Below are 17154 nucleotides of genomic sequence, written 5' to 3'. Positions count from 1 at the left end.
CACTGTGCAATGCCACGCGCACCTAATCCATCTGTAAGAAGATGGATTAGGTGCATGTGGTATGGTGGGAGATGGCTCTGTGTTGGCTCCTCTCAGGGAGGCTGAGCGCTGGAGTGGGCTGCCAGCTGTCACAGCAGGAGTTTGACGCTCCTCTATTCTCGGGGTCTACTTCTCCACGTAGGAGCCACCGTGATTTATTATTCATTACACCACGCAACACCAATTCATTCTTCTGGCACTTTAAAATTCTCTAAGTACTGTAGACTTCTATGGCTTATGAAGGAAGACTGCTTGACTTTCATTTCTGCTACAGGGAGAAGGGCAGAGGAGTGACTGTTAAGTCTAGGGGTGAATAATGATCCTTTGAGGAGCTCTATCTCCATTATCATCATGATCGCAATCAGCATCCTTATCAACTGTGTACATTTTGCTTTGACACTAGTGTACATGCATGAAGATAGAGTCAGGACCAACGGTAGGCAGGATTGGAGTACACCACAGGGACTTGTGAAACCACAGAGAGAGGATCTCTTTGATCGAGGATGACAGAATGGAAGATAGCTGAAAAGCTAGCATCAGCTGAAACACGCAGAGTATGGCTGATTTCTCAAAAGAGTGCTGTTCTCAGAGGGTTAGCTACTGTAGGTCACACAGAGTATACGATGCTCGGTGTAGTCTTTTTTTTCTCCACATGTGTCATTTTGCATGAAGTGAAGAGAGAAAAGGAGCATAACTATAAAGAATGATCAGTTCAGGTCATTCACAGAGCTCCATGTAGTAAAAAAAGAGCACTATCCCGGCTTCTTCTGGGGAAATAATTAACCCTCTTGTGAAGCACAAACGTTAATTCAATAATCAATTTTAGGCCACTTGAGATCAGTAACACCAACTGAAAACCAGGTTTGGCCACTATCTGACCACTTTACCCAAGGGCTTCTTTCAAGAAAATGTTGTTATACCCAGTGGATGCTGCAACTGTGGGGGTGGGGTGATTCAATACAATTTAATGGTGCACTCGATTCATGCACTCGAGTCATGTAGTGCAACCCACTTTCTTTACACTAATTAGTGATTGTGCAGTGGCACAGAGAGAACAGAGGAGCTTTGTATGTGCAGCTCTGGAAAAACAAAGCAAGAGGCAGCAAGGACTTTATATGTTTTCCAGTTCTGGGAAAGTACCAAATCAAAGTAGACCTTTTTGATATACGAATGATTTAGCTTACCTTTATTAGTGGACATAAGTGGATGGGCATCAGCAAAACAGGTAAAACAGTACTACTACTTTATATTTCCCTAGTTTTTTATAGTCCATTTTTTAATTGCCTTATAGATTTTCAGGCTGCATATGTATAAATAGCAGTTCCCCCATTTTTAGGTCCAGTGGATCACTGAGGTTGTAATATACTGCCCAAAATTATGGGTACAATACATGCACAGCTGTCAGGTTCCCCACATACATTTATGAAGGACTGTTTGTTTTTCAAACCAATGAATCAGACAGTAAACACTGAAGTTGGTTTATCTTTAATGAAGTCACTGCCCTGTTTTGTAAAAGATGGAAATCAGTCCAACAAGAATGTTAGAGTGGGCACTAATAGAACCTACCAGTTCTATTAGTGCCCACTTTAAATTGCACTGTAATGGGTCATTGTTTACCAACCAATCACAACATATTTGTCCAATTCCCCAATTGTACTGTAAGCACAACAGTGACACAACTAGCATGTTTGCCCTATGGCACTATATTATTAAGAGGAACATTCATTTGCGCTTATGTTTCTGTCTAACTGTTGTTGTTGTGGTCTCTGGAGGCACTACAGTAAATGGTGCACTGGTTTTAGCTGTTCAGCTCTCTTTTTTTCTGGCTCAGGTTGGAACCACCTTATGCATGTACCATAAAATGAATACAGAAACTTTCAGGACAATGCAATGTCAAACATAAAAATACACAGATTTTAATGAGGAACAGCGTGTCATCATCCTCGGTCTTTGACACAGTGTTTCTGAGTTTATGTACCTTCAAGTTTCATTTATTTAAATTACTTTCATTTTTATTCTCAGCATACTTAGTGTTTATATTTGCTTCTGGTATGTATGTATGTAGTTCCTTGAGTCTTGAGTTCTTAGTTCCAGTTTGTATTCGAGTTTCATTCTACAGTGTTTCTTGTTCTTCTGTCACTTCCCTCATATTAAGTTCATTCAAGTGTTTCCCTGCTTCTTTGTCACTCCTCACTTCCTGTTTGATTTTGGTAGTTATTTATCTCTAGTGTCTTGCATTTAGTACTATTTTCCCTCCTGATTTGTCTTTGATCACTATCAGCAGAGTCTCATTACCCATCTAGTGTATAGGTAGCCCCGTGTGTTCCCTTTAGTCCTCGTCACGGTGTCTGTTATCTCACCTCGTGTTCTTTTAGCCAGTTGTTTTGTATTTTAGATTCCGTTAACTTCCACTACTCATCACTGCTTGGACTTTGCTTTTGCTGAAAGAAAGGTTAGTTTTTTGTAACTTCTGCCTACCTGAGAGCCTGCATTTGGGTGGGCACCATGTGATTTAAAACTGAATTATAGGAAAACTGAAGATTACGTAAAAAAATCATTAGAAGGTTGAAAAATATTATGGTGTTTTTTGTTTTTTGTTTTGTTTTTAATTTATGGATGACAAGAGGCCAGGTTGAAGGTTCTGACTGACTTGTAGGGGGTCAGTTGTATCAGGAAAAACTGTAAGATGATTTTTCTACATTTTGTTGGCAAATAAAGAATATTTTGCTATCTTTTCTCTGAGTGTTTGATGTCAGTCCATCTGAGTTGCAAAGATTGCTACTAATGTTGCCTGCAAAGTTAAGTTGGGGAGGCAGTTTTCCCTCTTCAACTCTCAAATCAGATCACAGAAGGCTCCAATTATAAAGAAGCTCTGGGGTGCAAAGGTGGCAGCCTTGGTAGAGTAGTGTTATAGCTGAAAAAATTATACTTGGAATTGGTTATGAAGAGGCTGTTTCCTCGAACAGCAGTGTTTTCAAGGGCTTTTCACTAGAGCTTGATTGAGCTTGATTGGGTTGGACCACAAATAAGATGGAAATGCACACATGGTGCTCTAAATCAACTCCACCTGCAAATACCGGGGGGGTGGGATCGTACCTGTACAGCCACCACAGAAAGCACCTCCACAGATATCCTGTTAAACTCATCAAAGCAGCCCCAAGCTCCTGTCTGAGCCAGGCCTTTGTAGATGTTCCCACAGGACTGTGGACACAAAGAGAGAGACAAATATTCAGACACATTGGGGCAGTCAGATTCAGATCCAGTCTGACTGGTAAGACGTGGAAAGGCAGATACATATGTATCAGCAACTACACAAAAGATATATGAAAAAACTGTTTTGTCATAGCTACTACAGAGACATGCAAGTTTGTGAATAATAACACAAACAAAGCCTCACACTAGTAAAAACAGGGGCTGATGGCAACAAAAAGAAGGCTAAAATTTTGCCTACACACATTACAGCTGCCCCTAACACTGGCTTGAGAGCAGGTGAACAGCCCCCCTGAGACCAAGATGAAGCAGGCGGTTGACTTTTCTCTCCAATTACAAGCAGAAGGAACGAAGCCTCCTTGACATGGACTGGAGGTGATCAGAGGATTGATTTAACTTGTGTATGTGCGTAACTCAATATGACTAACAATGCAGGGCTCTGCGAAAGGTTCAAGCGCACATGTATATTAGCACATCTCTCTGTACACAAGAGCTTTGGAGTTTATAGGTGTGCCGGAAACCTCTATAATATAATGATTCCCCTGTCTGGTGGAAGCAGCAGCAAGCTGGATTGCAAGATTGCATTTATGTCTCTCTTGACCCCTCTATATGCAGAAAATATGAGTGAAATATAAAAGCATAATAAAGGCAGGAGGAGGCTGAATACAGAGAAGGGTTTTTGACAAGGTTTGGTAAAGAAATAACAATGGGGGTTTACTTAATCAGCTCTTCTTTCAAGGGGAAAGCAAATAGAAGATGAAAAGAACAAAGATGAAAAGAAAAGGGCATAAAGGTGGGTTGACAACTTTAATGACAAATGCATACCATATCGCTGACAAAGGCAAAGATGAAAAGAAACACACATGCTGTGAACGCACATTGGCTCTGTGCGTGGGCACAAACACAGAAGCTTGTGCTCATGCACGCTTGCTCACCTTGTAGTCCATCTGCTCGGAGCAGTTAAACACGTACACCATGATTCCCAGGGCCCGTCCCAAGTCTTTGGTAGTCTCAGTCTTCCCCGTGCCTGCAGGCCCAGCTGGAGCTCCACTCATTGTCAGGTGGAGGGACTGAGTCAGTGTGATGTAGCATCTAAACATAGTGGAGATATTTCTAGTTGCATTACTACAGTCCACGCACATCCATATAAGTCGGTTCTCTGGTTGAGCACAAAGATGGGAGACTTAAACATGAAATCGCAGCTTCTGGAGTAAAACCTCTCTACAGAAGGCTCTTGCTTCTGTTCAAGTTTAAACCCAGAACACTCTTGCTGCTAACTACAGAGCTATATTTTTATGTGTCAAAATAAATGAATGCTGAGGAACTGGAATTTCACAGTTGCTAATTCTGGCCAAAACTCAGTTTTCCTGTGAAAACACAAGCAGGAGCCCAAGGTTTTTAGCATGGGTATGTCAGTGTGCATGAACATGCTTTTCAGTGAACAGTAAACTGAACAAATGCGTTTGCCACTATTTGCTTTAGGGCGTCTGTATAGGTGCTACCAGCTGTAAATACTGATATAAGAAAACAAAAACATATTCATCTGAGTGGGAACCTGCACATTGCTGCCTGTGAATCTGAGGACTATCATGAGGATTTGAATGAAGACATTTTCTTCAAAGCATGAAAACCAAATTTGGATAGACTGCATGGTTTACAGGTGGCTTACTGAGACACTGAAGTCCTCCGTGTCAAATCAAAATACAAAGTGGCATCAATGATCAGCATAACATTACACCAACTCACTTAAGAACAATGCTTGTGTCCCTCACACAACCGAACCAGCATGCAGTGAAAGAGCTGAATGCAGAGGACTTTCTTCCCCGGTCACTGCAGCAACAATAAAATCCTGTTAAATCATCCACACTCTCTTATAATAAATGCACAATAGGAGAAAAAAGCTTGGGTTTCTGCCACAGCATTACAAGAACTGCATGCAGCGATTAACATGACAAAAAACAACCCTGCGTTGTCCTATAACCAGCACTGACAATGTCTTGGTGTTGTCTCAGCTGTCACTGTACATAATTTTATTACATGATAATATAATCTGTTCCTGTGCTTTGATTATGACACAGGCTGATTAGTGACACCATTGATTGCTTCTGCTCCACAACCTGTCAGGACTAGCAAACAGTCTGCCCAGCTAGTGTCAATAAAAAGCAGAAGCACTGCGAATGTGAACTGACAATCAGGACTCCATTGATCACAGCAGTGAACATGCTGGTTTGCCTTAAATATCAACACAGCAGTTGTTTTAATAAGCTGCTGGTTAATAGATGATGTATGGAAAGGGAAAATATCGGGAAGCGTAACGAGAGATAGAAGTCAGAGAAGACAAATGATGCCATCTGTATACAGTGTATCAGAGCCAATAGGCTTCATGACTCTTCGCTAAAATACGGCCAGAAATCTCACACTAAGTCATCAAGGAGGCTGGATAAGGATGGTCTGCACTGAATAACTAAAGCAAGATAGGAAAGAGTGAAACTAAACAGGGTTGCGATAAGGTGACTTATTTTATTACAGTGTCTTTAAGAAGAACAGCTATATATCAGTCTACCTGTCTGACTCATTCTCCCTCCACTCCTGTCTGTGTGTGTGTGTGTGTGTGTGTGTGTGTGTGTGTGTGTGTGTGTGTGTGTATGGGGTGGGGGTTTGACATTTTGCATAATGGAGCAGCTTTGGAGTATTGAGTGAGTCCAAACATTACGCCGATAACATAGCCGCTGTTATAGATTAGAGTCACTTCCTTTAGCCTAATTATCCTGCTGCAGAAGGTGAGCACAACAGACTGAAAATAACCAGCTTCTGGTACATAATCACACAGAGGTCACATGAACGAATTCACATACTGCTTAAGAATTCATATTTCTTCTAGATAATTTTAATGTTTAAAATCTTAAGTGACAAAGGCTTTTATAAACACAGCAATGTCAGTAATTAAGAAATTCTGTTTGCCTGCTTTCATGTAAACCGATGCTGTGCAGCCTTGTCACAGAAAGCATTCTGATTTGTCATGAGAGGGTAATTAATAAATTAATAGTGTCTGTTAAAGGGACTTGTAAATTACAGCATTGAAAAATTGCTTAAAACCTTTCAAAATTAACTAAGGCTATCAACAGCATATGAAAAAATATCTGGCATGACCTTATGCCCAAAATATGCCATGTTAAAGATATATCAACTTAAGTTAAAATAGGGCCAGGTTATACTTTTCTGTAGTACCAGTTTTAACCACAAGATGACGAAGTGAATCAATGCATCATCCTTTAGTTGAAGTCAAGTCAAGAATTATTGTTCCTACATGTTAGGTGAAACTACATGCAGTCTGGCTGCCTGAAGAGATATTTTACCTCATGGACCACCCGTGTCCTTGTGACATTTTTTTTTTGTTTAAATTTTTATTATTCTGTGAAGTTGAGGGTCACTCTGACCAGAACACTTCAGCAGGTAGAGTAAGGTTCATATGGTGCTATGTCAAGCTTGACGATAGCCAGTAAAAATAAATGATTCTGTAGTAAACTCTGAGATGTATTTTTTCTTTTTTGCCATAATTACAGAAAAATATATTTCCATCTTTCACCATCCATCCATCCATCCATCCATTTTCTTCCACTTATCCGGGACACCTCCCCAGACACCTCCTCCAGCTTGTCCGGGGGAACACCAAGGCGTTCCCAGGCCAGCCGAGAGATATAATCTCTCCAGCGTGTCCTGGGTCTGCCCCGGGGCCTCCTCCCTCACTTTTAAATGAAATCTAAATACTGTTTAGACATCTCTTCAGTCTTGCTCCAGTTCTCAGGGTGCACTGGTTTCTTGTGTGTCCAAGGACTGATTTTCAGAGCTTGTACTGCACTACAACAGTGCTGCTGATTTAGTCTAAATCATATTTATAGGTTTGTTTGTATTGCCTTGTCATCCTCTTGCATCGTATCTCACAGCTTTTTTCCATCTCTAACAAAGTTGTTCTGAATTGCAAAATAAATGTCATATAATATAAACTTGATGAACTTTGATAAAGATAAAGGTTTTAATACTTTAGATAAACTAACCATCTAAGATATGTTAGTATACACAGAAATGTGCATGTAATGTTAAGATAAAAACGTGGATTTTACTCTATGCTACTGTGGTGCCTGTGGATGTAAGGTTGTGTTTTTTTTTTCACTCTGATGTGAAGAATTGTGTAACAATTCATGCAGCAAACACTCTTTTAGCCATTTTCTCAAGTCATGGATTAAAGGATTTGACACCTCGCCCCCTGGTCCATGGTCCATTGTTTCAATGAAAGCCAGTGGCAAACTGTGTGAGTCACAGCGAGGGCATGCACCATATGGTGAAGCCTTGCTCCACGGCCACTGATGAGGCCATCAAAGCCCATTGTTTATGCTTTGTTCAAGCTTCAAAGGGAATACTGGTCAGTTTGGAAAACCATACAGTCAAACACTGCGGTTTGCAAAAGGACTCTGAGAGGCAGGTATTCAACTCCCTGTAGTTTAACTAACCCTGCAAAAACATGTGGGCACGAACAAACCAGCAGCTGGCACAGTGCCCATGCAGAGTTGATCTGAAAGATTTTACTTGTGGTGGGTGTGCATAATGATTCAAATGAAGATTCTTCCAAAGCATCAGATGGTTATTATCAGATGAGAAACCTCCATTTTCTTCTCAGTGACAAGGGAAGAAGACTATTAGTACAAATGGATTTTTGAAAAGCACTCAAGTTTCCTGCAAAACAGCACCTGTAGAGTACTACACAGTAAGTATTCTTGGTTGTGTTTCATTTACTTTTTTTATTTACTGCTAAACCTCCTCTCCTCAACATAGCAGGCCAGTTAATCTTTAGATTCTTCTACACACATAAGAATTCAGAGAATGGCTTCATTTTAAGACCTTTGCTTTCTAGGACTCATCCTATCCAGCCAGTGTCCGCTCTCCTGGCCAAAATGCCCTGTTGATGTCAGAGATGAGAGACGAATGGTCAGACTGCTTCAAGCTGACAGAACAACAGTAAGTCAAGTATCCAGTTGTAACAACCGAGAAAAAGAAGAAGAGCATCTTTCAATACACTACACGTCAACCTTTAAAGCAGAAGGGCTACAGCAGCAGAAATCCACACTCCTGTAAGAACAGTTCACAGAGAAAATGTTGTCTGGTCTTATGAGTGGCAGTCTCCAACAGAAGAACACTTTTTTTAGGCTTTAACTCAGGATTTATACAAAGCTTTTTCAATCTTTGTATAAATCCTGTGGTTTCAGTTTTAGTTTTTTCACACACTGTCTGTATCTATGTGTAATCAGACCCCAGCAGTATGGTTCTTGTTTTAAAGCAAATAATGTACAAATCTGAAATACCTTTAATACACTGTTTAAAAAGAGATAACATTAGCTTGATGACCTAAAACGCCATAGTAACAAGCCTAGCCCTTTTGAATAAAGGACCCACAAGCTACGGTTCCCATTCAAATCTTCCAAACATCCAGGTTGGCTGTATGCTGTATGTGCTTTATGAATATCCACTGGTTATCTTGGCCTTTCTAGCAAAGTTGTTGAGTATTGTGGCGAAATAATCTGAGTTCCATCATTTAGACATGACAGCCTCTTTGGTGGCTCATTCTGTCCCTTCTCTTGGGTCTACCAAGGACTAGGCTGCTGGTGCTCCAACTCCAGTTCAGTGGCTGTTCTGCAGAGGACTATATATGTCCCATACTATATGTGTTATACTGAGTGAACTGGCTAAAAGGAAACAAAGTCTTATGTCTACAACTTCTGCTCCCTGAAAGACAGGGATGACTGTGATGACAGCAGTGTATATGTCTAGGCAGGACCTCACATACATCATCAGAGGTCATCTGTCGTAAAGGTGTGAATAGAGGTGTCTTCAGGCAGGATACACGGGGTGTGACATCCCCTATCCCATATGTTTTGTACCTCAAATTCAGAGAACAGAAGTTATAGACATAACACTTTGTTTTATTGCCTCTTTGTCTGGTTAAAAAAGAGATAAAAAATTGTCCAAGCCCTCCATACCTATCTGTTAGAGGAGTGATGACTAATCGCGGTGTGTTTCCCAGGTATTCGTAGGAGTAAAGAAACTGGGCATCACAGATGTTAGCAAGACAATGCTTCTCCTTTTCATCCCAACGGTGTCTCAACTGTGACAGCCACACAAAGGCCTGAGAATTCTCCACCTAAAAAAACAGTGAGATAAAATCCAAAATAATATATGCTTTGTCACCTTCTAATTATGGTAATGACATACCTCGCTGGAATATCCTTAGTTCATTACTCACTGGTAACAGCATCACAAAAAATACAGCAGCTGCATAAGATTTTTTGAGCACTGGCTCTCACACTGGCAGATGTATCCCTCGTGACCCTCTCACCTTCTGAGCGATCATCTTGGCCACAACGTCTCTGGCATGGACATCGATGGTGCAGATAGTCATGACCTTCTGCCGATCACCCGGTGTAAGTTGGCCAATCAGCATTGAGATGAGAGTGTTGAGCTGGGAGACCTGTTTTTTGTAGTACTCCTTCATGGCGTTGTCATAACCCTCCTCCAGACGGGCAAAAGCCATAGTGACGTCAGACGTCCACCAGATCTGTGTGCAGGTCAAAGCCACCTGAAAAGGGAGTCAGAGACAATGAAATAAATCACCTGGAGACTCATAACCCATTGAAACTCACCACTCTAATTCTCTCTGGTAGTTTACTTGTATTCACTTTGAGCTAAAACATCATCTAAATGTAAAACAAATCTAGGAATTGTGCCAACAAAGGCACACAAAACATATGGCCCTATATGATTTTTGCATAAAAATGCCCACCGTTGCAAAGAGATGTAAAGGAATATTTGAACTGAGAAACATTTGCTTTGGCTGTTGTTCCTGACAAATGTGGAGAGTCAGCTTTAAGGAACACTACACTGACTGAGCAGGTGTTGTTTTGTCTGGGTATTTAATGGACTTGGCATTTAAAAATAATTCCAGTTGAAACCTCCTAATACCTTTGCAATTGGAAAGGGTAGGGTTGGAGGGTATACAGAAATCAGGTATACAGATGAGCTAATAAAGATGGGCTTAGCTTCTGAGTGATGCAAGGCAAAAGAAAGCATTCTATCTAATGCCCAACAAGGAGCATCTCCACTGGTTACAAAGAGACGTCTACAAGAGAAACATCCTTGGGTTCCCCTAACCTATGACCTCAGTAAATACTTTTCTGATAAACTTAAGGTCTCAAGCACTAGTTACTGTTAATGAAAGAGCATCATGTTCATTTTGTAATTTATGGTCCCCTTTAGGGTCAAAAGGGAGAATAAAACTTTGTGTGATTTACTGTGTGACTGATAAGTTCCCACCATACGAATATACAGTTATACAGGCATTACAAACTATCTCAGGCTATAAATACAGTGTTGTATGGTATGGTTTATGTAACACTTGTTATACTTGTAAAATAAATAATTTCACTATAATTTATTTTTTGCAAAAAAGTCAGTTTTCCATTTATTTATTGGTTAAAGAACACCCGATGATGTATTGCACAGCGGGTGTCACAAAAAATACAGCTTTTTTTTTGTGCCAAACGACTTAAGGAGTAGCTTGTTAGACACAACCAAAAACTATTCAGCAGCTTCAAAAGTCTGTGAAAATGACTTACAAAGGGCTTGTGTTGCAAAGTTTGGGGATGAAGATTGAAAGAGCTAGAAGATCAAACAACTCAATAGCATCTAACAATAAATGCTAATGAGTATGTGGGAATTCTAGAAGACAGTTATTTCAAAAGGCAAGATTTCTATGTCTCTGCTGCTTTGATTTTGACCGTTCTGCTTTTATTGCTAACTTTAAGTTCTTAATTTAAAGCCCTCCCAAAAAATTAATTTGGATTACTAAAAGACTGACCTTCAGTCTTTGTCAGTTACTTCTGGAATCATTTAAACTAAATATATTTTTATCCTTGCTTTCATAAACACTACTGATCATGGAATTGGTTTTAACATTGCTATAAAGTCCTAACTTTTTTTTTAAAATTGCTATTCTCTGTAGATTTGGTAGCACCACCCAGTTTGAGGGGCAGTTAAGGTTGTTCATGAAGCATAGTTTGTGAACGCACTCAAAGTCAGATGTGGAAACCCCAGGCTGGCCTCGTCGAATTCATGTCTCAGTTTATAACCATCTTTGCGGACTGCTTAGCGACACTGCTGATGTTAGAGTAAGTGAAGCCAGATAACAGAATATCCCGGGAATGTTGAATTTGCTTCATATAACAGGACTCAATTCAAAATAACAAACAAATAAAAGAAATTATCATGTGAACAATAATCACACTAAGGCTGTGATGATGATATTTAGGATCGAAGATTACCAAAGTCATTGGCAATAGCTAATCAATGATGCATTAAAGTAATATGGTCATTTTTATGAGATTCATAAAAAATATCTACATTGCTGTAGTTTCAATCCATCTCTCTGCATATAACTGACACCTATGACATAGATAAATGTCATAGGTGTCTAGGAATGTATGTGTATGAGTTACACATTTAGCACTGCTGTGCATGTTAAACTCCCCACCATTAGTACAATCAAAACAACGAGCAGATCGTCCAACCCTAAATCAGACAAAGTGAAAAGAGGTAGGAAGTGATCACAATCGCAGCAGGCTCTAACTTTGATCTGCAACACCTGAATCAGTGATATCTGGTATATAGCATTTTCAGGTAAGAATAAGTGGTACATTATCACAGACAAACATTGGGTATGTAAAGGATTTTTAAGCTTGTGAAAGTAACTATGAGAGGCCCAGACAGGAATTTGGTACCAGTCCAAATTCCTGTCAGCAGTTAAATCTGTAGATACAGAACTGTGAAAATGTATTTGTCCCCTTCTCAATTTCTTTTTTTTAACTTGTATATTTCTCACTTACATGTTTCAGATCATCAAACAAATTTTATTTTTTAGAGAGATAACCAGATTAAATACATAACAAAACTACTAGTTTTAAAATGATTAAACTGATGAATTTCTCTGAGAACTGGGATCATGCGAGTAACCTAAAGTTTTCATTCCTAACATTTCTTTCGATGTCTCACTATAAGAAATTGAGACTCTATAACCCATATGCAGGTTCAGATATGCTCTGAAGTGAGAAAAGGTGTTTTAATTATGCCTGTGTAGTAGCACAAGTGACTTAAGGGTGAGATGTTATAGCCGACGTGGTCACTGCAATCACTAGCCAATCAGGATTGGCAGAATGAGGAACTATACGAGGCACATCCTATAGTGAGAGATCGAAATTACAGTATTAAAGTTTGACTGTATTGAAGCAGTGTTAAATTACTGCTTCGAGAGTGCACTAATGACCACAAAAGAACCCAGAACAACACCTAAAGAATGGCAGGCCTCACTTGTCTCAGATAAGGTCAATGTTCATGATTCAATAAGAATAGGGACTGGGCAAAAATGGCATGCATGGAAGAGTTTGAGGTTAAAAAAAACACTCCTGGCCAAAAAGAACATGTAGGCTAATCTCACATCTGTTAAAAACACCTTGATGATCCCCAAAACTTTTGGGAAAATATTCTCTGGGCTGACAAGAAAAAAACAAACTTTCTGGAAGGTTTGTGTCCCATTACGATTGGTGTAAAACTAACACAGCATATTATAACAAGGACATCATATTACAATTCCAACATAGTGGAGGTAGTGTGACGGTCTGGGCCTGCTTTTATGCTTCAGCGCTTGAGCAACGTGGATGGTTCCTGCTCTCAGAACCAGAAAATCCTTGTGTGATGCTATTGTGTTTTGTGTAGCAGCGTTATCCTTCGCAGGCGGTAGTAACGTCCCTTTTTCGGCTTCATCAGATTAGGGTTGTAGTGTGTAGGAACGAGGGGTGAGAGGTCACTTTCCCTTGCTTTGCTTGAGAGCATTTCCGTGGCTTTGGGTTGGTTGTAAGTCCGAACTTAAATTCGACTGACATGCTTTGGCGTTATCTTAAAACAGGTCTTTCATGTCTGGAAACCCTCCAGTGAGGTTGAATTGAAACAATTCTGCAAGGAATAGTGGGCCACTCATCCATAGTGATTTGAAAGACTTGAAAAATTTGAAAGATTGAGTTACACAACACAGGAAGGGGGAAAATATTTTTCACAGCATTGTACATCAAACCGAACCTATTTACCTGAGCTGGATAGTCGAACAGCCACTGCTCTCTAGGCTTTTCCTCATAGGCTATTACTGCCTCGGTCATCTCGTGGCGAACTGTGGAGCGCATGGTGTCGAGCACCCGGTTTAACCACATCTCCACCTTACAGAGAAAACACAAAAACAGGCAAACCCCTGAATACAAAAACCAAAAAAATATTGCAATGTGTGTCACATGAGCGCCAATGTACTCTCTTATCAGTGGACCCTAATGAGGCCATTAATAAGCATTAAAGTGGAAGTGGAGTCAGGCAAACACTACGGGATATAGTGGAAAATGAATGAATTTATGAGCTTTAAATGCAAAACAGATTCATTCCATATATATATATATATATATATATACATAGATAGATAGATAGATAGATAGATAGATATTTAAATGTGTGTGTGTATTTCCTTGCATTACAGAAAAGGACTGGTTTGAAAAATTGTCAATGTCAGCAGTAAGTCACAAAGATAAACATCATTAACGTCGTCAGCATTTGGATCCATCTAGAAATGATGATGTCCAAAGTTCTTTTTACCTGTCCACTGCAGTCACAGGACTGATTGAAAGGGACATACTCGTCCTCCTTGCTGTACATGCCTTGACCAATCTTCGAAGGATTTCCCTCTCCATCTGTTTCAAATTGCATCTTAGCCATGTTGTCAAACAGCTTGGACAGATGCTTCTGGACCTGAGCAAACGTATAGCTCGGGATCAATTTACAGTCACGGTTTGAAATGTTACAATGTTGCTTTTCAGGACCAGTGTTCTGCTACACCTCTGCTAGCTTCTGATGAAAGATATTTGGTGGCGAGTTGTTTTTAACAGTTATTTATTTTTATGAGGACAAAAAAACCAGTGCACTCATGATGGAGGTCGGAGTAAGATACAAACTATAAGCACCATTGCCCCTGTGTGGGCACTAAATGTACTACAAAATTCAGCAGCAGTGAGTCAAAAGCCTAATGACGCGATGGAGCATAGTTTTAGAAAACTGCTAAAAAGTAAATTGTAGAAAGAGCTGAAAACATTAGTACTGTTTTTTTCTCATCTGTGTGAACAGACTGAAGCATTAAATTCACTGCCATCCCTTGGGCATAAATTTGTGAAACCACCTGGTGTGGGTTGGTCCCATTAGACAGGATGTCCAGCAGATCAGCTGAAGAGATGAAGTAAAATCTGGGAAAGGCCAGACGCTTGGTGTCCAGGTATTCTGCCAGAGCCTTTTCACACAGAGAAAGCCTGTAGAAAAATGCACAGCACATGCAGAGTCAGTGTGTGTGTGTGTGTGTGTGTGTTTGTGTGTAAGACGTATGGGGAAGAAACAGAGAACTGCTCATCTTGGCTCAACTTTCACCTGCTCTGGATGTCCTCCAGTTTACGAAACAGGCCTGGTTTATTGGTGGCCTCCACTACGTTGGGCGTCTCGTGCATAGCGTTTGCCAACTCTTTGAAATCGGCATCAATCCCCTCAAAGCGCCTGGAGTCCTGCAGAGGATTTCATGAGGGAGCCCGGCAGGCGTTGATTCCCACAAGAAAGAGGGAGAATCAGAGGTTTAATAGCAAACATCTGGGCTTAAGCACAGCCTGAACATCACGGGAGCAATTAAAAAGTTGTGTAATCTCAGCTCTTAAACTAAGTAAGGCTAATTAATGGATTCTTAATTAACAGCTATTACAGTTATGCTGCCTAGGTTCATACGGCAACAACTGGGGCGCAGGTTGAGGCGTGCATGTATATGAGCTTGACACTGACGAATACCTGAAATATAGAACTGTAATGAACTCTGTGTGTGTGTGTATTCTGTTTGGTGTGTAACCTCAGGCAGCTGTGAGCGAATGTCCTCGGAGCCAAGGAAGATGCTTTCCAGGTGAGTCCAAGTCCGCTGAACCACAAACCAGATGGAGATGACGGAGTCGACCACAGATAGCTTGCTTTGCCATGAAGATACTTCATCCAGGAAGTGTGCGATATACTTGGATGACATAAGGTTCTGCAGCTGGACCTGGTTGTCTTCCAGCGTCTCAATCAGCTCCTCATTTGCACGGAGCAGAGGGAGCTTGGTCCTGTGGTGGGGCTCATACTGGAATTGCATACCTGCAATAAAGTCCATCAGTACATCATAAGCAGGTAAAAAAAACAAAAAAACAAAAAAACCTTCACTGTTAGAAGTTCAAATATTGTCTTTCTGTACCTGTCCATGTGGAGTTGAGCTCAGACAGGACTTTCTCCATCCCCATCTCTTTAACAGCCTTGTCTACGATCCCTCTCACCTCGTCTTCAAAGCAGTGCAGGTTGAGCTGCAGCAGATCAGCCAGAGTGGTCTCCTGCTCACAGACAACCATGTCACTGCTTATGTCACACTACCCAGAACTCAAACAAGTTACATTGTGTATAATCTGGTGATATTAGAGTCATAGTAACAGTGAATACTAGCTAGTTTCAGAGTAACATGGACACACATATTTATCAAAAGCAGACATCCATTTTTTATAATGAACGAGGGGTCAATGTCCAAACTCTGTCACCTACAAGTAGACATATATGTCACCTGTAAGCAATGGTTACTTAGTTACTCACAGACTATAATGTTGACCTCTTATCACCCACAGCCTTTTTTAGTCTCACTGACCACTAAAAATCACTTTAGACCTATTTAAAGCATTGCATCTAACTCACAACCACAGCTAATTTAGAATCACAAATTAAATTAACATGCTTTTGGATCGGACACTGTAGTACCTGAAGGAAACACAGGGAAACCACAGTGAGAACATGGAAACTTCACACAGAAAGGCCCCATTTAAGGTTTGAAACAGGAAGCTTCGTGCTGAGTGCCGAGCCTAGCCACTGTACAACTGAGCCACGAACCAGAAACTGAGCTGCCTGTAGTTCTTTTGTCAGCAGTACCTCAACAATAACCGCTAGAATTTTCTTTAAAAAATGTGAAGAACATGTTAGTTTTGCTTCGGTAGTATTAGTTGACTTCTTGCTGCTTGTGCTGCTCATGGAAGATTATGTGATAGTTTGGTTATTCTATCTAATATTGTGGGGTCTTTACCTTTTAATATAAAGGGTATTGAGGTGACTGTTGCTCTAAATTCGTACTATACAATTAAAACTGAATTAATTTATAAAATAAGTAATAGTATGAAAAAACAAATGAGATGGCACATTTGGTCAGTTTTTAATATGTGACAGATGACACTGACAAATGTTTATGCAAAAAATATTGTGTTTCATTTAAAAAAAAGTGCAGGGATAAAAGTGCAGGTGCAGTGGTGATGCTGCTGATGCTACTTTGTCAGAATAGATTAGCAGCTGTAGACCAACTCTGATGGTAGTCAAGCAAATCCCTGCTGTAGCCAGCTGAATGTGTGTGAGAGAGGATTTTGTCAGAGATTTACAAAGCTAGCACTATATAAATCTATATATTAAAAAAAAGATCAAAGCAGATCAGTTAGCCTCTGTGATACATTTTTGTACAGACTTAAAAGCTGTAAAAACCTCTCATCTTAACTTCTGCAGCACAAACTACCCCAAAGAGGAGCTGAAAAACGAATTTGCTTATGTGTGTAAGAATCCCTTTTTAAACCTCCATTAAAATATTACCACATCTGCTTGGACCTGAATAAAAAAAATACTGCAGCTAGTGTGATAATAATGTTAAAATACTCTAAATGAAACTCCACAACATCTTGGGGTTTT

The 17154-nt window shown here is 40.2% G+C and overlaps 1 protein-coding gene across 2 annotated transcripts in view; it reads right to left on the bottom strand.

Annotated features, from left to right (window-relative positions):
- The window catches only part of dnah9 (dynein, axonemal, heavy chain 9), a 159191-nt gene that overhangs the window by 108124 nt on the left and 33913 nt on the right, over window positions 1-17154 (bottom strand). For both annotated transcript variants that reach the window (XM_025909795.1, XM_019362100.2), the window contains exons 25-34: window positions 15641-15773; window positions 15266-15543; window positions 14803-14933; window positions 14561-14687; window positions 13984-14136; window positions 13434-13559; window positions 9638-9877; window positions 9282-9442; window positions 4185-4341; window positions 3136-3240 (exon numbers count right to left, since the gene is read on the bottom strand). In XM_025909795.1, the coding sequence (XP_025765580.1) occupies window positions 3136-3240; window positions 4185-4341; window positions 9282-9442; window positions 9638-9877; window positions 13434-13559; window positions 13984-14136; window positions 14561-14687; window positions 14803-14933; window positions 15266-15543; window positions 15641-15773 (1611 nt within the window). The remainder of the gene's footprint in view (window positions 1-3135; window positions 3241-4184; window positions 4342-9281; window positions 9443-9637; window positions 9878-13433; window positions 13560-13983; window positions 14137-14560; window positions 14688-14802; window positions 14934-15265; window positions 15544-15640; window positions 15774-17154) is intronic.

The sequence above is a fragment of the Oreochromis niloticus genome, linkage group LG8, assembly GCF_001858045.2.
Source record: "Oreochromis niloticus isolate F11D_XX linkage group LG8, O_niloticus_UMD_NMBU, whole genome shotgun sequence".
NCBI lineage: Eukaryota > Metazoa > Chordata > Actinopteri > Cichliformes > Cichlidae > Oreochromis > Oreochromis niloticus.
This window is presented reverse-complemented; position numbering and strand designations above follow the sequence as displayed.